Here is a 27879-nt window from a genome sequence, read left to right as displayed (position 1 = left end):
TTCCTATTCCATATTCCTGTCAAAAGCTTTTATAAAACTATTGCAACAAAAACTGTCCGATAGAAAAGGATCCCTGTAGCAGGTTCTGTGGGGATGAGGAGGACGACCTGACGCACTTAAGGTCCAGGTCTGTGGATATTGTTTTGCAAATCACACCTCAGAATATTTGTTCTGTGTTTTTGAGGATAAATGTACACACTTTTTGAATCTGATTATTCTTCTGGGTAAAATGTTTATTTTTAAAGTTAAAACCATGTCAAATGTTTGTATAAAACACTTTATTACAGTTTATCACCAGTATATGCTAGAAACAATTATAGCAACAAATAACACAGAATAACTGAGCATGAAAAGTAATGGAATGTCTGTTTACTTGAGTATTAGGAGTACTTTCTTAAAGGTGTGCTATTTGTTTTGTTATACATATTTTGCTAATTGTGTTGTATTTTCCATCCATCCATTTTCTTCCGCTTTAACCGGGGCCGGGTCGCGGGGGCAGCAGTCTCAGCAGAGATGCCCAGACTTCCCGGTCCACACACACCTCCTCCAGCTGTTCTGGGGGGACCCCCGAGGTGACACCAGGCCAACTCGGAGACATAGTCCCACCACCGTGTCCTGGGCCTTCCACGAGGCCTCTTCCCACTAGGACATGCCTGAGGCTCCCAAACCGGACACCCTACGGCCCCTGGCTGCGCCTAGAAATTCTGTCCATAAAGGTTATGAACAGAACCGGTGACAAAGGGCAGCCCTGGCGGAGACCAACACGCACCGGGAACAGGTCTGACCGGGATTTTGTATTTTGTTTATTGATTTTATTTTATTCTTAATTCATGTTATCTTTTTAATTATAAGATAAGGTAATCCTTGATCTCAGAACGGAGAAATTCACTTGCTACATTCTGCACTTCATAAGATTACTCAGGGTGTGCAAAGTGTGCAAACAGTAAAATAGTAATGTTTTCACATCTCCTTTTGTCATTCTTCTGTCGTATTTACTGTATGTGTTACTTTATGATCTAATGGGATCATATTTCAGCTGTGTAACCACAGGAAGTACAAGCTGCCCTGTTATAATTTGTAAACAAATATTATGGGACTTACTTAGTAGTACTGTACTACACTTAATGGTACTTGGACTTCTTCAGGAGTACAGTTCAAAGTTCATTTATACTTTATTAATGCATTGAAGTTCAGTGTTTTTCTGGTTTAGACATGTTTCACACCGTTTTTAACACAATTAAGTCAAATTCAGATCAATTGCAGACTTCGATAATGAATATGACTTAAATGTCTTAAATGTCTTAAATTTACTGGAAATTGACCCGTAGAATGAAACAAACATCTCAGTTTTCATTGCAATTTGACCAAAAAACAAAACCCACAAACACATGGGCAAATATGCTTGAAAGCTGATAATATTACCAACGTAATGTGTAAAGTTTATTGTTCATTGGTGCTTTCAGAAGCCGTTAAGAGTCCCCCAAAAAGTATTTGAATATTAGATAATATCGTCTCATGTCAGAGCCCTTTATCGTCTGAGCATGTTCCTACACTGCACTCGGACCTTGGTGAGTTTGAGTCCATACATTAAAGGGTTGAACAGTGGCTGAATGGCCAGAAAATATACCGACAGTAATATTCGGATCAGCTTGGGCACGCGCGTCATGTCAAACCTGCTCTGACAGATCTCAAAGAACATCCCAAATGATAAATTTACGACCGAGGCGATGTGAGGCGTGCAGGTATTCACCGCTTTCTGCCGAGCCTGTTTGGCGCCGCTAAAACACACCCTCAGAATACGCAGATATGTGAATAAAATCAAAATCAGCGGACAGATCACGGTCACACACAGATTGGCCAACCCGAAAATATTATGAACCACTGTTTGACCTTGACATGCCAATTGCACAATGTAGAAGTTATTACAGTAAACAGTGGGGATGGCGTTTCCACAGAGCCGTAGGGACGCAGCCAAAGACTGCACGGTCAAAATAGCACAGAAGGAGTACAACCAAGCCACACTGATGAGGGCCGCGACCGTCCGTGTGTTCATGCGAGTGGTGTACTGCAGAGGGCAACATATGGCCAAGTAGCGGTCATACGACATGGCGCCAAGTGTAAGCATCTCTACTGAAGCGTAAATGTAGACACAAAAAATCTGTATGAAGCAAAACGTGTACGAAACAGTGTGAACGTCCTTGAGCATCTGAACCATAAGAAAAGGCATTAAACCGGTGCTTCCCCAAAGTTCGTTCACGAATAAACTACAGAGAAAAAAGTACATAGGCTCACGTAAAGTCCTGTTGACACATATGACCACAATGAGAAGCAGGTTAGACAGAAGAATCAGCACATAAACAGAAAATATGACGAGGAAAAACAGCCATCTCAAAGGCCCGTTGTCAAAGTAGGCTCCCAGGGTGAAATGGGAAACATGAGTGGAGTTAACCATAGCTCTCCTTTTGGTTTGTGAACTGCTCATCTTCACAGCAGCTTCTGTGGAGTAGAGCCACTCATGGCCCCGATCCGCAGCACTGACGGAGGGATGTGTTTTTATCCTGTCCTTAGTCCATACAGGAGGCTCTCTGTGGACATGCTACGTCAGCAATAGACCTGCTACGTCACCGCTGAGCAAATGCAAAGTTATAGGGATTTTTCTGTTATTTCTTTGACATAGGATAACATAAAACAGATTAGAGCTGTGACTTGAAGGGTTACAATAAAATCCTTTTAGAAAAGCAAAGAAAGAAAACGACTAAAGTTACTATTTCAAACTTTTTTTGTCTTACCAAAAAAATCCGCTGAGATTAGGAATCTCAATTCCAGGGGATTCCTGTCCCCCAGAAAGAAATCTATTGTATATGTTTTAGTGGAGAACAGTGCATGTTAATAAACACTCATGGGACACATGCATGTAAACATGCCACACCAGATTGTAGCCATGAGCTAATTTCCATCCATTGTCCCGCACTTGCTCTCTCAAATACACTCTCATGCTATTGTACATGTTTTTAGCAGTAGAGGAAACTGGTGTATCTGCACAGCGTGCACATCTGCGTGCAAAACAAATGTGTGTTGTCTTGTGGAAACAGAAGCGTGTTCTGGGTGGAGTCGATATGTGGCTGCTATGGGCCTAAAAGGAGAGAAACTCATGATGTGGACCCCCTCTTCCCCTGACCTCAACCCTATTGAGAACCTTTGGAGCCTCAAGCAAAACATCTGAGGGTGGGAGGCAGTTTTCATCCAAACAGCAGCTCTGGGAGGCTATTCTAACATCCTGCAAAGAAATCCAAGCAGAAACTCTACAAAAATGGATTTAATGGATTTAAGAATTTTGAAGCTGCTATCACACAAGGGCTCCTATGGTAAAATATAACTCGACCTGTTAAGATGTTTTTGATTGAAATAGCTTTTGATTTCAGTAAATATGACCTCCTAATGCTACAAATTCAACAAATGACCATTTTCAGTTAATTACAAGCTTTAAAATGTACTGAAACGATGAGTTGCATAATAATTTGGAGCAGTGGATTTTGAGGTTTTTACTATATTTATTTTTGAATAAAATACTGTTATCACTGGGAGATTTTTTCAACCACATTTAAATGAACCTCTAACAGCTAAAAACCTGAAAATTAGGCTGACTCTCATTTGAGTTGACAATTTAGAAAATCTTTTGTAATTTGTAACGAAGTGTAGTGCGATACAAATTCATAAAACAATTTCTCTGTATAATGTCAACCAAAATTAAGTGGGAAGTGCTCAGCAAAGAAAAAAACAATTCTGACAAAAAAATGGTCAGATACCGAGAGGACACGTTGACGCATTCCAAAAATCCTAAAACTAAGACCCTAAGGAAAAAACTTAAAAAACAAACAAAGCAATACCGTAATTTATTGAGGGAAACAAAAGGGCGCACAGCACCCCCTTGCTTTGGGCAGGGTGGTCGGCGAGGGCCGATAATTGCTGCTTTGCAGCTATATTTTAATATATTTTTATATATAACATCCATTGTAGTAGAGTTATCATCAACTGGACTGTTACATGGAGAACATTTTGCTAGTTTGCTTTTCAAATTGTGTCAGGTTATAGAGAAACTAAACACCAAACCTGTAGTGTTTTTTCTTTTGTTCCTGGTTCATTTTTGCCATTTTTGTGTAAATTTGTGCAAAACCGTACTGAAGCACTGGCCTTCTTGGCAAACAGTGACCTGCAATGTGGATGTTTTGCGATGGAAGTAGAACTCCACACTATGAGCACATGGCGATTTGAAAAGCTGATTTTTTTCCCGATCACGCCCAGTGGAGCAAAAACAAAATTGTAGTCTTTCAGCATTACACCCACACTGTATAAGTGTCATTCACACTTAGTGCTTAGTAAGAAAGTAAGTGCTTTATTTGTCCATTGTACAATTGTACAATGAAATGGCCTCTAGGTGATGGGTTAGTGCCGCTGTGACTGAGTGCGCCGCCTTTGTGGCCAACCTGAGCAGCATGATTTTGAATGTAGGGGAAACCTGGCTGCCTTCACTGCTCCTCTGAAAGAGTGCACCACCTGTGTCCCTGTTCCAAAGCGTGGTGTCCCACACTGGTCAGCTCCCCCACCTCCTCCTTTCTCTTCTTCCTGCACAGCTCCCTCCGCTCCACAACAGTCTTTCACCATCTTCTCCTCGTTTGTCCCTTCCTTGTTTCATGTTGCGCCTCTTGTGATGCCTCCCCTGTGCTGCAGGTGTGGGGGCTTTTGGTGCCTCTTCAGTGTTTCAGAAGAAGAAAGATGTGTAGGTCTTAAATGTCTTTAGCTCATTAGCTAACGTTAGCTGTTTGGTTACTTTTAAAAAGCTGGGTCCTTCTTGGCCAGTGCAGACTCATAAAAACACAGCAAAGATGTACAAAAGCAGTATAAGGATTTATCAATGCTACTACTCTTATTGATGCACCTTATCGATAAGGTACTTTAACGACACTCTTATCAATACTTTAAAAGCAAAAATATATGTAGATATACTTTTATTTTCATTAATCCCTGTAGGGAAATTCGTTCTCTGTATTTGACCCATCCTCAAGGCCACTGGGGTGACCTGTAGGAGCAGTGAGCAGCCAGCGTGGCAGTGGTGCTTGGGGACCCATCCTCCAAACTTATGGTCATAAAAACATGGCTGGTGGATTCACCTATTGTACATGTTTTAGTGGTAGGGGAAACTGGAGCACAGAGGAAACGGGGAGAACATGCAAACTCCACACAGACAGGCCCCGTCCAGGTGAGAATCGACCGTCTAGGTGTGGAGCACGAGCACGAACTGCAGCGACCCACTGTGCCAGCGCTGTACTACTGCTTTACATTTGGAATTGACTTATTTCCAAATTAAGTTAGGAAATAAATCCAAACTATCAAAATGTGTAAAACAGAAATAAAAATACAAAAACATTTACAGAGAGATACGGTCCGGCATCGTGTGTTCTCAGGCGGGTCACAGGACAAACAGATGCAGGGAATGCTATGTGATTTGGAAACGTGTCATGGTGTCATTGGCTGTGTATAAAATGTGATCACATTGTACAGGTAACTGCTGACAACAGAAACCATGACCTGTCTTTGATAACAGATCATCTTGGTTTCTTGCTTTGTTAAAGGTGGGGCCCAATGCAAAATCTGTCTGAAAATCTGTATTCGCAAAATGAAGTTATTTCTAGGAGCATGTACAGTAAATCAGTCAACGTAACGTCAAATCTATCAGTTACTTTTACATAAAATGTCTGGACTATTTGGTTCTAAAACACAGTTGTCCATTTTCTTATCATTTCTCCTTGAGAGGCAATATTAAAACTTGTGGGGGTGTGGCCATGTGAATTTGCCTGATTATAACTTTATAATCAGTTATTGACCATTTATAAACTAATCATACTGCAGCAAGTAACAAAGGATGTTTGAGTTTTTATGCTTGATTGTGTTATATTTCTGTGAAGTACCAAAAATGAACAATTGTGTATTTATTCCATTTATATCTTTTGTATTCCTTCATCATATATAAGATTCAGCTTAATAAAATAATAGGGTCAGTGATTTATATTTAATTTATTTATTTTACACACAACAAAGTCAGTGAATTATCAGATTTTCATATGGTGTAAAGCTTTAACAGGATGGAATCTAGTTTTTTTTATCGTCAACATTACACAATTACAGTCCAGAACAACCACACATTTTAGTCCGACAAAATGTGCGTACCAAAAACCCTACTATGATGTTCACTGTTTATTTAGGCAGAGCAACAGAGCAACTTTCATGTTCACTTTCCCGAACAGGTTTCTGCAGCTTGTTCTGATCTTGGAGACATTCAGTCCGTAGATGAGCGGGCTTAGTAGAGGCGGGCAACTGAGCCAGTACAATGAAAGCAAGACTCGGATCACAGGGGGCACAGAGCTCATGTCGAAGCGGCTCTGAAGCACCTCGAAGCACACTCCGAAGGTGAAGTTGACGAGAGAGATGCAGTGGGGGACGCAGGTGCTCAGAGCCTTTTGTTTAGTCTGTGGAGACGCAGAGAAGCACACTCTCAGAATATGGACATATGTGAAGAGAATGAAGGCAATTGGGGAGAACACAGCCAAAGCAGTGGCAAACAGTCCATAGATGTTGTTCACTCTCGTGCTGGAACAGGCCATTTTAACAATTAAGTAATTGTCACAGTAGACTTTGGGAATGATGTTGCTGCACAGCTTTAACGGAGTGATAAGGGTTATGGGAACGATGTTGATGACAAAAGCACCGGACCAAGACACAGCGACGAGGAGCAGCACATTTCGATTGTTCAACTGGAGGTGGTACTGCATGGGAAAGCAGATGGCTTGATAGCGGTCGTACGCCATGACGGCCAGGATGAAGAATTCCACTGTGGCGTAGGAGTAGAGGCAGAAAATCTGCAGAAAACACAGCGAATAAGGGACGGTGTGCACGTCTCGGAGGATGTGCAAGAGCAGGAGTGGGAAGAGCGCGGTGCTGCCGTAAATCTCGTTCAGGAACAGAGAGCAAAGGAAGGCACACATGGGCTCGTGCAGTGTCCGGCTTTGACTGATGACCACAATGAGTACAACATTAGCACCGACAATGATCGTGTAGAAGAGGGCCACACACGTAAAAATCAAGTACCTCAGCTGAGACAGGTTAAAGTAGCCACTCAGAATGAAGTATGACACGTGAGTGTGGTTAGCCATGGTCACAATGTTCAGTCCATCTGACGAAAAGAGCGCATTTATCTAAGTACGTAAGCAAAGGAAGTAGGACTGAACAAGGATTTGAACACGAATTCTGATCAACCCCGGTCCTTATCTAAGCTGACCAACCAGCACAATGACGACTGAAAACTCCTGAAAACCAGGCTCTCATTGAAAAATGCAATAATGACAATTCAAAAACATAATAATAGCAAATTCTATGCAATGATTTGGGATATCAGTTTAAGTTTACAATGAGATCACACTCATAAACGAGACAGGTTCGATCTCCTGTTCTTATACTTCCTCCACGGCACATGAACATGACGTCTGTCTGAAGAGAAGCCAATCGGCTCAACAGCAGCAACAGCAGGACTCTAGGGTACGCTTTAGGAAAAAAGAGCCGGAAGAGATTACTTGAGGCTCGACTTTTACAATGTTTCTAATGGCTTTTTCACTACAATTATTAAAAGGTATTTTTACAAAAAGAAAGGCAGTTGAGACATACAAACACAATTTGACAAAACACAATCCATACGCAATCAATGTTTGCAGCCCTGAGCCTATTGAGCCAGAATGCTTGTCTAAGTCTTCGATTGTATGTTTCAAAGTAGGGCTGGGTATTCAAGTTTTTTTTATTTTTTTTTATTCAGTTAAAGATATCACATGGTACCAGTTTTACTTGGATATTGGAGCCAATGTAACAAGTGAATTTCTCCATTGTGAAATCAATAAAGACTGATCTTATCTTATCTGGACGGCATGCTGTAAATAGTCTGGCCTTTGACAGTAAACAGCATGGCTGCCACCACAGACATCAGACTGAAGTCTGGCAAGATTTATGGAAACCAACCACTACATTTTTTAATAGTTCTTTGACTCAACGCCTTTCAAAGCTAAGTGAAGGAACGTCTCTATTATAAATTGACCTGCTAGCGGGTGCACCTTGAGTTACGTCCGTTAAGGTGGCTAAGGGACTTCCCCTGTACTTTCAGAGAGTCCCCATACGAAGTGGAAGCAACAGGAGGCGCACGAGAGCGCACCGTGTGCAACGTGTCTCTGGGACCTGGACTGGAGGAAGCAAGGGCCGCGCTGGGACCCGAGGATTGAGCACGAGCGCTGAGTAAAAAAGGGGCTTCTTCACAGTAACATAACGGCCCTGGGAACGTCCTTTTCATTAATACTTTTTTATGGACATTAGTCTTGCGTATGTTTTATTTATTTATTTCAGTCATGTTAGTTACATGTTTTCACATTTCAACAACTGTACATGATTTTTTTTGTACATGATTGAAAAGGAGCACGATGAAGACAACGCTTATACTAAGTGCCCCTTTCTTCAAACACAAAAAGTAGACCCAAAAAAAGGGTCTGATTCGCAGGTATAATGCTTTAAGCCATAAACTAAAATAAACACAGGTACTACTGTTTTTAAAGTTAAAATCTAATATTTACAGTAGTGTGTAAGAGTTGATATTTGTTAATTTGAACTGTTTTTTTTTTTTTTATTGGTGCACTGTGCAATTTTAAATCTACTTTTATTGTAATTTATAATTACTCAATTAAAACTTGTTAAACTTTTAAAATCTCTGTCTTCATTTCCAAACAACTTGGTGTTCTTGATCTAGTCTGAACCTGACACATGCAGTGCTGCAACCAGACCCCACAGTCTAAACAAATTATAGGCCCAGCTCAAAGCTCCCTCTAAGGTGCTAGAGAAAGCTGTTTTAACCAATTACAGTCATACCTTGAAACACATGGCATTACAGAGGAGCTTCAGCCAGGGTTTAAATCGAAACACAGTGCTGAAACGGCACTTGGAAAAGTTTTTGATGATCTCCTTTTAATCTCTGATTCTGGCCAACCTTCTGCCCTATTGCTTTTAGACTTGACATCAGTGTTTGATACTGTAGACCATGCAATTTTGTTAGCTCGGCTGGAGCAACATGTTGGTCTCAGGAGTACTGTATTAAAATGGTTTCAGTCCTACCTTTTTCTGTTCAGCTTGGAGAATCTATGTCTGTGGTGTCAGAGCTAAAATGTGGAGCACCCCAGGGAAGCATTCTAGATCTTATCCTTTTCAACCATTATATGCTTCAACTAGGAGCTATTAGGAAGAGGCTTAACGTTGCCTATCATTGCTAGGATGTTCAAATCTACCAGCCACTGAAATCCGAGAGCTCTGTGCTATCTTTATTGGACTGCCTAATGCTGGGTTTACACATAACAACGACAAGTCACGAATGCCACGAATCCACATTCGTGGCCGAGGATCACGAATGTGAGTGATTCGGGGTAGAGGTTTCACGCGCCGCCGCGAACTGTTGCGACCTGTTACGATTAATGGCACGAATTATTACGCACGGTCACGAATATGCGTCCCGCGCTGTTGCGAGCTGTTGCGAGCTGTTGCGTGCTGTTGCGAGCTGTTGCGAGCTGTTGCGAGCTGCAGCGAGTTATTGGGAATTGTCGCGTTCTGTCAAAAATCTGTCAAGAATTGGGCGAATGTGGACAAGATCGCCTGCCACGCACACCGGGTTGGAGGCGGAGCAGGGACGTCTCGCTCCGCCGTGCGCCCCTGACTCGTTGGGCTCTCGCCAAATCGGGTTAAACAAAACGCAAATAGACCAGCTCAGGCCTGTCCATATACTGAAGAATAACAATAGTTTTTCAGTCTATGGGACAGTCACACCAGTTCAACCTCCTGTCAATGTGTAACACGGGCAAACGCAGACTGAATCTATCAAGACACATCAACAAACGCACGCGCTTCATGTCAGATAAGTCAGTGCAAGAGCCGCACAATTTGGGCTGACTTTACTCCACAGAATAAGCATAAAAACACTACACTCACTGTGCACTCGATCTTCTGGGGATCTGTCGTAGAACTTGCTCCATTTGGTAAACTTTATAATCCACAAACACAGACGCCTGTCTTCACCTGCCCCGCGCCCATCGCCGCTTGTTTTACGTGTCTAAGGTTGTAAATAAGCCTTAACTTCTCCATGGTGTAGCTGCTAACAGTGGGGTTCTCCAGCGGGGGGGCAATAGGGGTGGCAGGGACTGGCTCCCAAACATCGGGAGGAACGACCGCAGGAGGAAGAAAAGCCGGCGGAACAACTTCAGCACCTGAGGAGCGGCGGCGGCAGGTGCTGTCCCGGGCCTGGAGCGCGGACTGGACGAGTTTGTGTGACTTTTCTTTTGCTACAGGTACGAAAATGTACTTTCCGGCGTAGCTTGTGTTTCCATCAATTTTGTGCGTGAAAACAGTGATTCTGCTCTACAAATGCTCTACGAATGCTGTACGAATGCTCTCACGTTGAATTACGAAGCGCCACAACGCATCACGAAAGGACACGCTCCGTTGCGAACTCCACGAACAGAGGGTGATTCGTGACATTCGTTCATTTTACAAACGTCACGAATGACGAAAAAATTTAATTCGTGACGCATCGTGCCTATGTGTAAACCCAGCATAAAGGAAATACAGCAGTTGATGCAAAATAACTTTCTGAGCTTAAACAAAGCTAAAACTGAAATGATTGTCTTTGGACAGTCAGACCTCCTGACGACATGTGAAAGCGCCATTGGGCCCTTGATTTCCAAATCAGCCGACTACAGGGAGTTCAAAACACAGCAGCCCGCCTTTTACCAGGGAAGAAACGCAGTCACCACATCACACCAATCCTCAAATCTTTGCTCGTGTTTTTTTTAACCGATTGTTATTTGCACTTTACTGTACAGCACTTTGGTAAACTTTGGCTGTTTTTAAATATGCTTTATAAATAAAGTTTATTATTATTAATATTTGTGTCCAGTATGCCATTTTTGTCTGTGTTCCTTTGTGTAAAGAAAATCCTTTGTTTTCTAGGAACACTCGTTTTTGATTGATGAACCTTTCGAGGGGTGGGACCGCATGATAGACTGGGAATGAGAAGAATCAAGGGTGTGTCCAGGGTTGCCAGGTCTAGGCAGCCAAACCCTCCTAAAAATATCTGAAAAAACTTAGAAAATCCGCGGACGTACGGCGCGGATGGAATTTTCAGTATTGTTTACAAGTTAACCCTCACTCATTCGTGCATATCTCTCGTTTTCATGTGATGACCCGAGGTTTAGCTTAGCATTAGCTTTCTCCGGAGGCTCTGTGCATCATCAAGGCCCTAAGACATTCCCAGCGCAGAACCAGTCACTGAAATAAGTGTTCTTGTCACCGGTTTGAATCGTGGGTGTTTCGGTAACAGAAACACTGATGTGTGTCTTTGTAAAAGTCTCAGAGCTGCTGTGGCTCCGGTTCACAACACATGAAGCTAATCCTCCATGATGACTCTGACTGTTTACATCATCGGGTTCGACACTGTGGGGAGGGTGTTCTGCTGAGGGGCAGTGGTTGGTTACTCGGCTGGTGATAAAAGGTCGGAGGCGTTTCCAGGAGGTGGGGGCGTTCCGAGGTGGAATCAGGCAAACTTATCCCTAAAATGGCCGCCATCAGAGTTTTTACGGGTGCGTACTAGTGATGCGCGGGTCAGGGTTTTTTTCAACCCACGGGTCCCGCATTTGGAGCAGGTTCCAACCCAACCCGCCCCGCAACGTTGTTCTATTTTTACAACCCACCCCGTCCCATAACCATTAAAAATTACACGTTACAAATATGATCCGTATGAAAAGTACCGGCTTGTCATACCCTCACGCACGCTCAGTCTCTCCGAAGAGCACTGGGCAAGAGGAAGAGAGCAGAGGTCGGCCTAACGCGAAGTCACACAGTCGCACATGCCGTGGAAGCTCCACAAAAGCGTTCTCTGGATCACAAGCTGCAAAACGCTGCTTGTTTTATGAAAATCCGCCGTATATTTACGCCAAAAACCTGCTGTAAAGACGGCGGAATAGGTACTTGGTGGTAATTTGAGACTTCAGCGAGACGTTCGTCTCCACATAGGGCTTCATCAGAACTGCACATGTCATTAGACTGTGGAGAAAATACATACAAATATAAGCAAAGTCATAATCTCGTAATATAATTAAAATGTATTATACAGATATAAGAAGTTATGTCAAGAGGGATCCGTGAAGGATGCCCTATTTCTACCAAATTGTTTATTCTGACCACCCAGTTGCTTACCTTAACAATAATCAATAATGTACATTTACAAGGTAATAGCTCTAAAATTGATTCGTGCCTTTTCAGATGCATCAGGTCTGTCTCTTAAGAGGAACTTAGCTTTGTTAATGATTGAAATACTTGTGGAGACCCTTGTATGTGTCTTAAGTGCGGTTTCCAGCTTAATTTACTACTACTTTGGGCGGCACGGTAGCGCAGCGGTTAGCGCTCTCGCTTCACAGCTAGAAGGTCCGGGTTCGATTCCCACCAGGGACGGGGCCTTTCTGTGTGGAGTTTGCATGTTCTCCCCGTGTCTGCGTAGGTTTCCTCCGGGCACTCCGGTTTCCCCTACCACTAAAAACATGCACAATAAACCAGGATGAATGATGTGTGTGTGTGAATGTATGGTGGGGGTCAGAGGGTCCGTTGGTGCAGATGTGTGTAGTCGCGAAAGCGCCTCTGACAGTCTCCCCCAGGGGAAACTGAAGCTACAAATGTAGCTTTCCACCACTGAGTATGGAGTGAATCTACAACTGTCTCATGTAAAGCGCTTTGTGACTATATGTCTGTGAAAGGCGCTATATAAATAAAGATCTTCTTCATCTTCTTCTTCTACTATCAATAGTAATTCCTAAGAATTAGACCTCAATTTTAATTGATTTAATTGTCAATTTTAAAATGCAGAATCAAGATACAGGTCTTATTTCTCAACAGGGCTTCAGGCCGTGTTGTAAATAGAATCGTCGGAGTGTCTGCAAGCTGATTTGAGTGGACACGTTCTAATTACGTCCAACACTGTCATAGGGCCAGTGCCTGCAAACTCCTCGAACAGATGGTAGAGGACCTGAAGACAGGAGAGAACAGGAGAGAGGAGGAGACGCATTAGTCAAAGACAGTTACAAAAGAATACTGCCACGACTGCTCCGCCACGTCCAGCCCCGTGCTTCTCCTTCCACAGTTTTCAGCTTCCTGTTCCCACTGTCACCTTGCCTGTGATGCCCTTGTTCCCCTGTGTCCGCCCCTCCCAGGCCTTCTGTCCGTCTTTAAGGAAAGCGCCAGTCCCTGCCCAACCAATCGCTTTGCACTGCGTTCCAAATTATTATGCAAATTGGATTTTTGTGTCAAAAAGGTAAAAAAAAAAACAATAATAATGAAACTCATGGATGGTATCGTGTCTTGGGGCTCTATGAATCACTGACATTAATCTCAGAGACCTGTGATGATTAGTTTTTCAGGTTAAGCCCAGTTAAGGGAAAAACTACTGAAAAAGGGTGTTCCACTTTATTATGCAGATCATCATTTTCAAGCATTATGGGAAAGAAAAAGGATCTCTCTGCTGATGAAAAGCGTGAAATAGTTGAATGCCTTGGTCTAGGTATGAAAACCTTCGATATTTCATGAAAGATTAAGCATAATCATCGTACTGATAAGAGATTTGTGGATGATTCAGACACACTCCGGTTTGTGCAGATAAAGGCACAATATGGAAGGTTTCTGCCAGACAAGCACATTAGATTAAGAGAACAGATGCTACAAAGCAGCATGCAGGTATTTGGAGCTGCTGATGCCTCTGGAGTCTCCAGAACAGCAAGGTGTAGGACCCTCCAGAGGCTGCAGTGCATAAACCTTCTATCTGGGCCTCCCCTAAACGGTTAATTGAAGCTGATGAACAGAAACGGCTGTAACGGGCTCAGAAATACATGCAGACTCATTTTCAAACAGTCTTGTTCACTGATGAGGCCGTGTAACCCTGGATGGTTAGATGGATGGAGTAGTGGATAGTTGGTGAATGGCCACAATGTCCCAACAAGGCTGTGACGTCAGTAAGGAGGAGGCGGAGTCATGTTTTGGGCCAGAATCATGGTGAGAGAGCTGGTCGGGCCATTTAGGATCCCTGAAGGTGTGAAAATGACCTTTGAAAAATATGTGGAGTTTCTGACTGAGCACTTTCTTCTACGGTACAAAAAGAAGAGCCGTGCTTTCCCGAACAAAATCCTCTTCATACATGACAACGCACCATGTCCTGCTGTAAAGAATACCTCTGCATCACCGGCTACTATGGGCATAAAAGGAGAGAAACTCATGATGTGGACCCCCTCCTCCCCTGACCTCAACCCTATTGAGAACCTTTGGAGCCTCAACAAAAAAACTTCTATGAGGGTGGGAGGCAGTTTTCATCCAAACAGCAGCTCTGGGAGGCTATTCTAACATCCTGCAAAGAAATCCAAGCAGAAACTGTCCAAAAACTCACAAGTTTAATGGATTTAAGAATTTTGAAGCTGCTATCACACAAGGGCTCCTATGGTAAAATATAACTTGACCTGTTAATATTTTTTTGATTGAAATTGCTTTTGATTTCAGTAAGTATGACCTCCTAATGCTACAAATTCAACAAATGACCATTTTCAGTTAATTACAAGCTTTAAAATGTATTGAAACGATGAGTTGCATAATAATTTGGAACAGTGGATTTTGAGGTTTTTACTCTATTTATTTTAGAAAAAAATACTGTTATCACTAGGAAGTTTTTTCCACCACATTTAAATGATCCTCTACCAGTTAGAGACTTGAAAATTATTCTGACTCTCATTTGAGTTGACAATTTAGAAAATCTTAGAAAATTGTCATTTGCATAATAATTTGGAACACAGTGTAAGTGGGGAGGAGTAATCAATTTAGGTCAGTCCCCAATCGTCTGAAGTCTTCACGACACTCCGAACGGCAAACCAGATCACGACAAATAAACAGCAAATAAAACACATATGCAGGCACAAAAGAGGACGATAAAACTGAGGTAAAAAGGGCTGTAGAGGGTCAGATTCTGACACATGTTTACCTTATCGATAAGGTGTATCAATAAGAGTAGTAGCATTGATAAATCCTTATACTGCTTTTGTACATCTTTGCTGTGTTTTTATGAGTCTGTACTGGCCAAGAAGACCCAGCTTTTTAAAAGTAACCAAACAGCTAACGATAGTTTATGAGCTAAAGACATTTAAGACCTACACATCTTTCTTCTTCTGAAACACTGAAGAGGCACCAAAAGCCCCCACACCTGCAGCACAGGGGAGGCATCACAAGAGGCGCAACATGAAACAAGGAAGGGACAAACGAGGAGAAGATGGTGAAAGACTGTTGTGGAGCGGAGGGAGCTGTGCAGGAAGAAGAGAAAAGAGGAGGTGGGGGAGCTGACCAGTGTGGGACACCATGCTTTGGAACAGGGACAAAGGGACACAGGTGGTGCACTCTTTCAGAGGAGCACTGAAGGCAGCCAGGTTTCCTCCAGACGCTCCAGTTTCCCCGACCTGCACAATCATGCTGCTCAGGTTGCCCCACTGTCCAATTACAATGTTTGTTTTTGGATACATGTGTATGTGCACGTGCACGGAATGTGCACGACGAGAGGAGTGCGTTAGTGAGTGTTTGAGAGGAGGCACAAAATATGAAAATAGTGAGCTCTTAATTTCTCGGTGCACCAAAGGTCTGGACGTGTGAAGCACTTTAAATATAAGGATCTTTAGGGACTTTGGTGAAGCTGTTTGGACTTTCCAAACACAGAGGAACATCACACAATGAGGTATAATGTGAAAAGAAAAATATGTATTTGTTTCATTTCCAGTAATACATTCATGGTATATTGCTTTGAAACATGATCAACCCAACTGCTCTCTCGTGCATTGGTGCAGTGACGTAGTGCCTCTGTGGCTTCAGGGTTTGGTTGTGGTTCAGGTTTAAATCCCTCGCACTCGTTCATCCAGACGGACACTCTTTTCCTTGAGTGCTCCATTATGTCTCTCTCACCTTTGGACTCCTTCCTCTATTCGCATGTCTCATCGTGATCTGAGGCGGTTGTATTGTTATGTTTTCTTACTTTCATGTTGCGCTGCAAGCACTAACTACACTGAATCTGGTCTGCCACTCTGTCAATTTAAAGTAGTTAGTGATTTTTTCTTTGTTGTAAGTGTCTTTTTTGTCTTTCATTTGTAGGTCGTGATGCTGCTCTAACTTAACTTGATGCCATTGTTTGACCTAATCTTCCCAGTGTAAGAGACAGCTGCTTTTGGTAAATGTGCGACATATCGGTTCAATGGAATACCAGTCTAGTTAATGTTCGACCTGGTTGTGTAGGAGATTAAACATATGAGAGAAAAGGAGAATATAAAGTGATATGTAAGATTCGCTTGCATTATTGTGGTGGATTAACTGTTTTATATCTATTGAGAAATTGTTTGTGTTTATATTCTGTTATTAGCAGAGAACATTGTATTGCTTTACCGTACTATTTTTTTCAATTCAGATTTTGATACTTATATATAGACCTTTCTTTTTTCTTTATTTCTGGCTCTATCACCTTTCCCCTCGGTCTGCCCTGTTTATCCCTCGGTCATGTTTAACTCCAGTCTCGTCTCTCACTTTGTTCTCGGAGCCTACATTGACATTGGATCGCTGAAGTATGCGGCCTTTCTTATTCTGTTGCTCATGTACGGCGGCATCCTCCTGTGCAACCTGCTCCTCATAGTCATCATCTGCCTGAACAGGACGCTGCACGAGCCCATGTACCTGTTCCTCTGCAGTATGTTCTTCAACGAATTGTACGGCAGCGCGGCCATTTTCCCCATGCTTTTGTTCCAGGTCCTCCAGGACATCCACGTGGTGTCCAGCGTCATGTGCCTGCTGCAGATATTCGTTTTGTATTCGTACGGTGGGATTGAGTTTGCCACAATTGCTCTGATTTCGTACGACCGCTACTTGGCTATCTGTCGCCCGCTCCGCTACAACTCGATCATGACGCCGAATAAAACAGCCGTTCTTATAGCTCTGACGTGGTGCTACTTTATTCTGGTCAACGTCTTCATCACTTACGGCCTGACCGCTCCTTTGACACTGTGCGGAAATATCCTCCGCAAGATTTACTGTGACAACTACTACGTGGTGAGGCTGAGCTGCTTTGACACCCGGGTCAATAATATCTTCGGGCTCACTCATATGTTCTCCGTGGTCCTCGGGATAATCCTGCTCATTATCTACACGTACGTCCGGATCCTACACGTGTGTCTGAACGGGTCCAAGCAGACCCGGCAGAAAGCGCTGAGCACGTGCACGCCCCACCTCCTCTCGCTCATCAACTTCTCCTTCGGGGCCTTCTTCGAGATCGTGCAGAGCCGCTTCGACATGATCGCTCTGCCCAACCCACTGCGGGTGTTCCTGTCCCTGTACTGGCTTGTTGTGCAGCCCCTCATCAACCCCCTGGTCTACGGACTCAAGATGACCAAGATCCGGCTCGTCCTCAGAATGCTGCTGTGTGGAAAGTGAAAACTGTGTCCTTCACAGGTTGTTTCAAAGATGAATGTTTCGGATCAATGCTCTGAAAACTGAAATACTAACATAGTGGTTGGCATTGTTTGAAGCAAATAAAAAAAAAATAGAACCCACATTCTGTTTTGAGAGTATGAATTCATTCACTGAACACCTTTTTTTTTTTTCTTCATGATTCAATAATGAAAACTAAAGCAGTGTGAATGTTAAAATCACTGTAGACTGATGCATTATCTTTGTTGAACTTGTGCACGTTCATGTTTTTGGTTTTTCACTGATGTATCACACCTAACAGAAAAGTGTGGTGAAAAATAAATAAATACACTGTTCAGATGTTTGATCCACTGTTCATGGGTTTGACTCCTGCTTTTCACCACTTTCCATCCTGAACGGTCTAATAATTTATTGTCCAAAAATCCTTACAGATGAAAAAAAAAAAGGAATAACCACTAAGAGAGGTACATTTCTCATTAGTGCAGTCGGTTGAAGTCAGACTAAACCCAACATTGTTTCCTTTTATGCATACGTACATAAGTATGCAACATACTGCAACAAAAAGTATAGAAGTGATCCCAGTAAACCAAAATATCAGGCCTTACTTGTTCCTATCGTGTCAAACTCCTCTCTGCTCAGTGCTCCATACATCATGTCTGTCTGTCACTGACCACTAAGGATGTGCTTGACCCTTTACAACAAGGGTGGGCAAGTTTGCGAGGCAGAGGGCCGATTTTCTTCACTGTGAAAAGACCAGGGGCCAGACCTGTCAATTATAACCCAAAGTAAATGCCAGGGTTGTATGTACATGAGTAGGGCTACGTATGGGAAAAACAAAAGTTTTGATGCTGCAGCAGGGACAGCATTACTTGATTGTTTCAGCTCAAATAAAATGATTTCCCCCGCAAATGACAATTTTTTCCTTATTTTTGCCCCAAATTTTCTTCTTTTCCCATTGATTGCTTGATTTTCCTACTCGGACATGCGGGAGGCCTTCCACGAGGCCTCTTCCCACGTGGGAGGCCCAGGGCATGCTGGTGGGACTATGTCTCCGAGCTGGCCTGGTGTCGCCTCGGGGTCCCCCCAGAACAGCTGGAGGAGGTGTGTGTGGATCGGGAAGTCTAGGCATCTCTGCTGAGACTGCTGCCCCCGCGACCCGGCCCCGGATAAAGCGGAAGAATATGGATGGATGGATGGATGGATGCTTGAATTTCAATCCTTCAAAATGACGGACGGCCTTTGAAATTTTCCGTCAAAGTCTAAAATATTCCGTAAATGACGGAGAATTTTGGGTTAATGTAACCTCTGGGCCTAAAGTGCCATTTGAGATTGACATTGTAACATTTTCTAAATCCCCCATTGTACAACTTTAAGTCTAACAATAATAATGTGAGATTGGAGAACTATGTCAAGAGCAGGACCAGTAAATTATATTTTCAGAATAAATGTGGTTAGGGCATGGGTGATATTGACAAAAATGTCCATATTTTTGGGGAATTTGTTGCTCAAAAAGATCCTGAACCGACCACAAAACAGAAAGAGAGACAGAAAGGGGAAGAAGAAAAATATCCATATATATATTTTTGCCCCCAATTTTTAACCAATAATAATAATTACAAAAAATCCTCTGGTTTCCCTATGTGTTCCTCTTTCTTAAAGCATTTTTTTTTAAAGCACATTGGAGATAAACTCGATATTGTACATGATATATTCCCCACCACGTCTCGTCACATGACTGAGAACTAGACTTGTTGCTCCCAGTGTCCACTCTTCTCATGGATGCAGACACATGATGTGTTTTGGATAATTAGCAAGATAAATTAAGCACCATTAAAAAACACCTTGATCAACAATTTATCATATTTCGGACATAAATCCCGGACAATGCAAGGGTTAAGACTTTTATTTGAACAAATGATTACTTAATACAACATTGATATAAAAAAAATATTTTGTCTTTGCTACAGATTAGTTTTTTTCTAAAAGCATCTTTCTGCACAAGCTCCGTATTTTGGACATTTTCAGTCCGTACAAAACGGGGTTGAACAGCGGCTGAACTGTTAAAAAGTACAGAGAGAGAAAAATCCGGGTGACGTTTGGGACGAAGCGCATGTCGAACCTGCTCTGGATAACTTCGAAACTGACACCGAACGAGAAATTCAACAGAGACGCCAGATGAGGCGTGCAGGTGCTGAGAGCCTTCTGCCTCGCCCGCCTGGACCCACGAAAACACACTTGGAAAATATGGATATACGTGAAAACGATCAGACAGGACGGCAACACAGTGATCACGAACAAATGGACGAGCCCGTAGATGTTATTCACTGTGGTGCGACAACAGAATAGTTGTCGCAGTAAACCTTGTCGATAAGATTTCCGCACAATCGCAAGGGAGCGCTGAGAGAGATCAAAATCAATATAGCCAGGAATAACAAGAGCCAGGTCAAAGCGACGAGGGTGAAGACTCCGGAGTGAGACATTTTCGTGTGGTACTGCAGAGGGAAGCAAATGGCCAAATACCGATCGTATGACATGACGGCTAACGTGAGAAACTCGATGTTGCTGTAAGTAAAAATGCAGAAGATTTGCAAAAAGCAAAATGGCGCCGGAATCGTGTGAAAATCCTCGAGAATTTGAAGCAGCAGAAACGGGAACAACGCGGTGCTGCCGTAGAGTTCGTTCACAAACAAACTGCAGAGAAAAATGTACATGGGCTCGTGCAGGGTCCTGTTCAGACAGATGACCACGATGAGAAGCAGGTTGGACAGCACTATCAGAACATACACACACAATATTAGTACAAAATACAGCCATCGCAAAGGCCCGGAGTCAAAGTAAGCCCCAAGTATGAAATGGGAAGCCTGACTGGAGTTCGCTATCATTCTTCTTTTGGTTTGGAGATGCACCATCAAATCTTTCGTACAAACAAAAGAAAAAAACAGATTTAGCTTTTCTAAAGAGTCTCACCTCGAGCTTTTAAACACAAGCACAAATCAAAAGTAAAGAACGAATAACAGCTGAACTTAAACCAGGACTAACTAGGAAGTACTAGGCTCCAAGCTTAGGACTTAAACAGGAATAGACTCATTTCGATTGATTTCTGTGGGCCACCAGAAGAAGCCTCTGTACCTGCTGACCATGTTCAGTGTGAGGTTGAACTCTCCAAACGTAGTAGTCAGTAAAACAAGCTCCAACACAAGCTGGTGGTTTCCGATGGCTTAGTTGCACTTTTCCTTCAACAGAATCAGCTCAATTGTCATCTTTACTCCACGACTCTGTTCTAATCACCACATGCAATGCTGAACACAGAGTCTTTCCACATATTTCTCAGTTCAATTTTCTAGACAGAATGCTTTTACACATGAGCAAAAACTTGAGAGAAAAAAATTATTAAAAATTAATTCGGGAAAGGTTGAAATGAGATTTAAAGAACCACAAACATGCTCTTCGGCATAGTTCTGATCCAGGCGATAGGGCTCAAAATCTGCTTTAATTGAGTTTGGAAAAGGCCCAGCCCCCACTGTGAGTCCAACAAACCAATCAGAGTCCGTCCTTTTCGACTTCTTGTTCGTCATGCGCGAACAAACTTTGGAGCAATGGTTGTTTCTCACCTTTATGGGATGGTTTTTGCAATCATTTACTGCACTTTACTTCATTTTTGTATTTCATCGATTTATTCATCCTCAGTCATTCGTTGTATGTGCCACACTCAGAGGCTTCAGAGATTTTGTCCCATTCGTGCATGTTTGAGTAGTGTTGCAGGCTGTCTATAACCTGGCTAACGCCACGCTGCTGTGTGCGCTCGAATCATTTGGAACTGCACAGCAGCCTGGGGACCATGGCCAAAATTTTCGCGTGGATTTGGGAACCAATCACAGTACGAGGAGGGACGGCAAGATGATGACGAGCTATTCCATATACGGAAGCTTGTAGTTTATTTACGGATCAAACATGACAGCAGCAGACGCAACACTATTTTTCGATCGAGCTTTAGGCCGTGTTCTAAATAGTTTAGCTCATAAGTTTACAGCAGGTATGTCATACGTCATCGGATACGATGATAAGATTGGCTGTGATGCATGATAGACATTCGTAGCGCCCCGTAAACCACACCTCTCCAACGAGAAAATGAATTGGTGGTCCCCAGACTAAATATCACTTGTGGTTTTAGTCTGGCGTTAGCCAGGCTAGGCTGTCTCTTCGACAATGCGTACTTGCCCCTACCTCTTCTGTCTACTTCATCTGTTGGTAATTAAGATGTTTCTCTGTGTTTCTCAAGTGAAGTCAATTTTATTCTATTCTATTCTATTCTATTCTGTTCCATTCTATTCTATTCACCAGGCTCATTATAATCATTTCAGTGCTCAAATTGCCTGTACTACGAGTGTAACGGACCTCAGTGCTCATATTACTGGCAACAAAATTTAACTACATTTGGGCTTCAAAGCTGGAAGGTCCGGGTTTCGATTCCCACCTCGACGGGGCCTTTCTGTGTGGAGTTTGAATGTTCTCCCCGTGTCTGCGGAGGTTTCCTCTTGGTACTTCGGTTTCCCCTACCACTAAAAACATGCACAATAGGCCAGGATGAATGATGTATGCACGTGAATGACTGATGTTGTCGATCGGTGGATATAAAGTATAACTTAACTTAACTTAACTTATAAATTAAAGGGGGGCTATTTTGCAAAATCGACTTTTTCAAGCTTTACATCATGTTATTATGTCATTCCCTCATTAAAAACATGCCTGAAGTGTTGCCTTGGCACATTCACGTATTTTCATCATCTGTAAAAACTCTGATGGAGGCCATTTTAGGGATAGGTTTGCCTGAGTCCTCCTAGGAACGCCTCTGCCTCCTGGAGACGCCTCCGAGCTTTCGTCACCAGCCGAGTAACCAACCACTGCTCCTCAGCAGAACCCCCTCCCCACTGATGCTACAGACAGCGTGTGGAGGGGGCGTGTCTGAAAGAGTCAGAGGTTCTTAAAGAGACAGAGGCCTATTTCAAGACATTCAATACAGCCATTTTGAGAGAGCAATTTTATACAAGGCAGTTATTCTAATTTACTGCATTTACAGAACAACAGAAGGCTTGGTCATCATTGTAGTGTGATATAGACTGGTGCTATGTGATTGAAAAAAGCAGGATACCCCCTCTTTAACTTAAGTTATTTGTAGTTTGTCCCGCAAAAGCTTAATATCATGCAGGCCGCGGTGTTTAATAAAGCTGAAAGTGCCTTCGCTTAGCTGCGTGAAGGCAGCCCTCAGCGTTGGACACCGCTCGCGTACGCAAATTTACCAAATGAAAAGGATTTAATTCATCAGAAACTGTCACATTGGCTGCAGAGAACTTGCAGAGTTATGCAGTGGTTTCAAGGAAACTTGTTGGAACAGCTGAGCTGCAGCTACAGGATTACTTGAGGGGCTGAATTGATGAAAGTTTCTATATGCCCTGTTTGTGAACTACGCTCCTTCTTTGTTGGACTGAGCTGTTCAGCAAATGCAAAAGGAAACATGAGGCTTATTACGACTGCTGCTCTTCATCGCTGCTGCTCTTCATCGCTGCAGCTCTTCATCAGGAGGTAAACCAGCAGTGGCAAGTACACACGTTGTAAATACAGCCTTTAAACGTAGCATATGCAGCCGCTCATATCAGCTCCTTGTATCCGTGCGTGTGAGCATAGTGCCACACACTTGGATGAAAGTGTAAAGACGCCCTTAAAGAAGATCAAGCGAAGGGAATGCAGTCAGCGCTCGTTGAAGTCAGTGCTGCTTGTAGTGCACGACTCCGCCAGCCTACTTGTTTCCATAAGCGACGCCCACAGGTCACCGGCGAAAGCGAAGGCACAAGGCATGCATTTGCGCTCGATCGAAGTGCTGAAGTGCTATGGAATCTCAGAAAATTATAATATTTTGAAAATGGACTGTAAGCCATAATCATCAAAATTAAAACAAAGGCATATGTTACTTTGCATGTCATGAGTATATATCATATAATAGTTTCACATTTTAAGTTGTAAATGAACAAAGAATAAATTAACTTTTTCACAATATTCTAATTTTCCTAGTTTCACAGATTTTTATGTATTTTGAAATACATAATATAACACAAATAAATCTGTACATTTTACAGTAAAAAACTGGCGACCACAGCTGCCAGTTTTTTACCGTAAAATTTACAGATTTATTTTTTCTAAAATACAGATGTTTATGTATTTTAAAAGTTTTTACCGTAAATTGCACAAAAAATGGGTGTTAAATTGACAGTAATAAACCTTATAAAAACAGCTGGAATTATTTTCTACTGTAATTTTAATGACAATTGTCCTGTATTTTTTACGGTAGAAAACTGGCAGCTGTGGTCGCCAGTTTTTTAAATGTAAATGTAAATGTAAAGTAAATGTGAGCACACTTCTCATTGCGTTGTGGGCCTGTACACACTGCTTGCGTTCTTTCAGCCCATGGCTCTGTGTGATGGATTTGTCATGACTTTTTTTTTATAGTTCAGTTTGGTTTATTGATCCTAGTCATAGTCAAGGTTTTTTGATTGACTGCGGAATTCTTCCGCAGTCAATTATTGGTTTTCATGTTCTTTATTATTATTCCTCTTCCATCTTTTTCCCGATTTTCTCCAGCTTTCAGCACCTTCATGCTTTGTGCAATTTATGCAAGTTATGCATCAAAATGTTCCGCATGTTGAGGAGAAGGGTGCTATTACTTTTGGGACTTCTGCAACTTACGGTTTTTCCGCAATCGGCCAAAATGTCTGAGATTTTTCCCATTGACTTATAATGGGGCTGCCGCAAATCCATGCTTTTCTGCACTTTGTGCATGTTCAGCTTCTGCAACTTGTGGGTTTTGAGAAAAAAATTGGCCTTCTGCAGTTTTCCAGTTTTTTTATACGAGAGTTTGAAATTTTTGCATTGGTGTGTATGGGGGAATCCAGCCAATGGGGAGACTCCAGGACTTTCAGCCATTTATGCAGCTTCGGCCAATCAAGCACTGAGGCCATTTCAACAGTTTGACCAGTTTTAAATGCATGGAATTTAAAAAGTTTATGCAATATGAACAATTTCTGCAAATTAACCAGTTAATGCATTTTAAACCGTTTATGCAACTTAATAGTTTATGCCATTTAGGATTTATGCATTTTAAAGCATTTATGCAATTTACATAATTTCTGCAAATTATCCCATTCATGCATTTTACCACTTTTTGCAGTTATACAGTTTATGCAACATGACATTTTATGCATTTTGCCACTTTATGCAAATTTGATTATGCAATTTGAAGAGTTTATGCAATTTCTGCATTCGCTTCCCGCATTTCCGCAGTCAATCGCAATGGCGCAGCCATTGCATTTCTAGTTATTATTCCTCTTCCATCTTTTTCCCGATATTCTCCAGCTTTCAGCACCTTCATGCTTTGTGCAATTTATGCAAGTTATGCATCAAAATGTTCCGCATGTTGAGGAGATGGGTGCTATTACTGGGACTTCTGCAATTTACGGTTTTTCCGCAATCGGCCAAAATGTCGGAGATTTTTTGCCATTGACTTATAATGGGGCTGCCGCTAATCCATGCTTTTCTGCACTTTTTTCTGCATTTTATGCAATTTCTGCACTTTGTGCATGTTCAGCTTCTGCAACTTGTGGGTTTTGAGAAAAAAATGGCCTTCTGCAGTTTTCCAGTTTTTTTATACGAGAGTTTGAAATTTTTGCATTAGTGTATATGTGCGAATCCAGCCAATCGGGAGACTCCAGGCCTTTCAGCCATTTGTGCAGCTTCTGCCAATCAAGCACTGAGGCCATTTCAACAGTTTGACCAGTTTATGGAATATAAACGTTTATGCAATATTAATAATTTATGCAAATTAACCACTTTATGCATTTTAAACCCCTTATGCAACTTAAGAGTTTATGCCATTTAGGATTTATGAATTTTAAAGAGTTTATGCAATTTAAACAATTTATGCAAATTAACCCATTCATGCATTTTACCACTTTATGCAGTTTATACAGTTTATGCAACATGACATTTTATGCAGTTTATGCAAATTAGATTATGCAAATTTAGCAATTTATGCATTTTAAACCGTTTATGCAACTTAAGAGTTTATGCCATTTAGGATTTATGAATTTTAAAGAGTTTATGCAATTTACATCCATCCATCCATCCATTTTCTTCCGCTTTATCCGGGGCCGGGTCGCGGGGGCAGCAGTCTCAGCAGAGATGCCCAAACTTCCCGGTCCACACACACCTCCTCCAGCTGTTCTGGGGGGACCCCGAGGCGACACCAGGCCAGCTCGGAGACATAGTCCCACCACCGTGTCCTGGGCCTTCCACGAGGCCTTGTCCCACTAAGACATGCCTGGAACACCTCCCGCGGGAGGCGACCAGGAGGCATCCGAAACAGATGCCCGAGCCACCTCAGCTGGCTCCTTTCGATGTGAAGGAGCAGCGACTCTACTCCGAGCTCCTCCCGGGTAACTGAGCTCCTCACCCGATCTCGGAGGGTGCGCCCAGCCACCCTGCGAAGGAAACTAATTTCGGCCGCTTGTATTCGCGATCTTGTCCTTTCGGTCATTACCCAAATCTCATGACCATAGGTGAGGGTGGGAACGTAGATCGATCGGTAAATCGAGAGCTTTGCCCCCCGACTCAGCTCCCTCTTCACCACGACAGACCGATACAGCGACCGCATCACTGCTGACGCCGCACCGATCCGTCTGTCGATCTCACGCTCCATCCGTCCCTCACTCGTGAACAAGATCCCAGGATACTTGAACTCCTCCACTTGAGGTAAGGACTCCCCACCGACCTGAAGAGGGGAAACCACCTTTTTCCGGTGGAGAACCATGGCCTCGGATTTGGAGGTGCTGATCCTCATCCCGGCCGTTTCACACTCGGCTGCAAACCGCCCCAGAGCAGCTGAAGGTCCTGGTTTGTTGAAGCCAACAGAACAACATCATCTGCAAACAGCAGAGATGAGACTCTGAGGCTCCCAAACCGGACACCCTCCGGCCCCTGGCTGCGCCGAGAAATTCTGTCCATAAAAGTAATGAACAGAACCAGTGACAAAGGGCAGCCCTGGCGGAGACCAACACGCACCGGGAACAGGTCTGACTTACTGCCGGCAATGCGAACCAAGCTCCTGCTGCGGTCATACAGGGAACGGACAGCCCTTAGCAGAGGGCCCCGGACCCCATATTCCCGGAGCACCCCCCACAGGGCACCACGAGGGACGCGGTCGAACGCCTTCTCCAAGTCCACAAAACACATGTGGACTGGTTGGGCGAACTCCCACGAACCCTCGAGCACCCGACGGAGGGTATAGAGCTGGTCCAGTGTGCCACGACCAGGACGAAATCCGCATTGTTCCTCCTGGATCCGAGGTTCGACTATCGGCCGGATCCTCCTCTCCAGCACCCTGGAGTAGACCTTACCGGGGAGGCTAAGGAGGGTGATTCCTCTGTAATTGGAACACACCCTCCGATCCCCCTTCTTAAAGAGAGGGACCACCACCCCGGTCTGCCAGTCCAGGGGCACTGTCCCCGACCGCCACGCAATGTTGCAGAGACGTGTCAGCCAAGACAGTCCTACAACATCCAGAGACTGAAGGTACTCAGGGCGAATCTCATCCACCCCCGGAGCCTTGCCACCGAGGAGCTTTCTCACCACCTCGGTGACACCGAGTTGAGGTCAGCAGCCCCCCACCCGCACTGTAAACAGTGCGGGTGGAGCACTGCTTCCCCCTCCTGAGGCGCCGGACGGTTTGCCAGAATCTCTTCGAGGCCAACCGATAGTCCTCCTCCATGGCTTCTCCGAACTCCTCCCAGACACGAGTTTTTGCCTCTGCGACCGCTCGAGCTGCAGCACGCTTGGCCTGCCGGTACCTCTCAGCTGCCTCCGGAGTCCCACAAGACAACAAGGCCAGGTAGGACTCCTTCTTCAGCTTGACGGCATCCCTTACTTCCGGGCGCCACCACCGGGTTCGGGGATTGCCACCGCGACAGGCACCAGAGACCTTACGACCACAACTACTAATCGACAATGGAGGAGGAGAACAGAGTCCACTCGGACTCCATGTCCCCCGCCTCCCCCGGAATCTGGGTGAAGCTCTTCCGGAGGTGGGAGTTGAAGACCCCACTGACAGAGGGATCCGCCAGTCGTTCCCAGCAGACCCTCACAACACGCTTGGGCCTGCCAGGTCTGACCGGCTTCCTCCCCTGCCAGCGGATCCAGCTCACCACCAGGTGGTGATCGGTT

General features: G+C 43.5%; 4 protein-coding genes and 1 pseudogene across 5 annotated transcripts in view; 1 reads left to right on the top strand and 4 right to left on the bottom strand.

Moving 5' to 3' along the window:
- Positions 1-1528: 1528 nt before the first annotated feature.
- On the bottom strand, positions 1529-2107 carry LOC306966922 (olfactory receptor 52E8-like; the record flags this gene model as incomplete). Its single annotated transcript, XM_079561776.1, has 1 exon — positions 1529-2107. One exon carries the CDS (start codon positions 2105-2107, stop codon positions 1529-1531), a length of 579 nt encoding a protein of 192 aa, XP_079417902.1.
- A 4138-nt stretch (positions 2108-6245) lies between these two features.
- LOC306966839 (olfactory receptor 10T2-like) lies at positions 6246-7208 on the bottom strand (the record flags this gene model as incomplete). The annotated part of the gene is made up of 1 exon (XM_079561655.1): positions 6246-7208. The coding sequence occupies one exon, from the start codon at positions 7206-7208 to the stop codon at positions 6246-6248; it is 963 nt and encodes a 320-aa protein (XP_079417781.1).
- A 9481-nt stretch (positions 7209-16689) lies between these two features.
- Positions 16690-17616, top strand: LOC306966732 (olfactory receptor 4B13-like; the record flags this gene model as incomplete). Its single annotated transcript, XM_079561545.1, has 1 exon — positions 16690-17616. The coding sequence occupies one exon, from the start codon at positions 16690-16692 to the stop codon at positions 17614-17616; it is 927 nt and encodes a 308-aa protein (XP_079417671.1).
- Positions 17617-19581: 1965 nt separating this feature from the next.
- LOC306966626 (olfactory receptor 11A1-like) lies at positions 19582-20495 on the bottom strand (annotated as a pseudogene). The gene has a single exon. The product of its transcript is annotated as an olfactory receptor 11A1-like (transcript).
- Positions 20496-27638: 7143 nt separating this feature from the next.
- The window catches only part of LOC306966532 (craniofacial development protein 2-like), a gene marked incomplete at its 3' end in the record, with an annotated part of 33703 nt that continues 33462 nt past the window's right edge, over positions 27639-27879 (bottom strand). The window contains exon 3 of the mRNA XM_079561325.1: positions 27639-27650. Within this exon, the coding sequence (XP_079417451.1) occupies positions 27639-27650 (12 nt within the window). The remainder of the gene's footprint in view (positions 27651-27879) is intronic.

This window comes from Gobius niger (assembly GCF_951799975.1).
Source record: "Gobius niger genome assembly, chromosome: 1".
Classification (NCBI taxonomy): Eukaryota; Metazoa; Chordata; class Actinopteri; order Gobiiformes; family Gobiidae; genus Gobius; species Gobius niger.
Note: the sequence above shows the minus strand (reverse complement) of the source record. Positions and strands in the feature narration are given on the sequence as shown.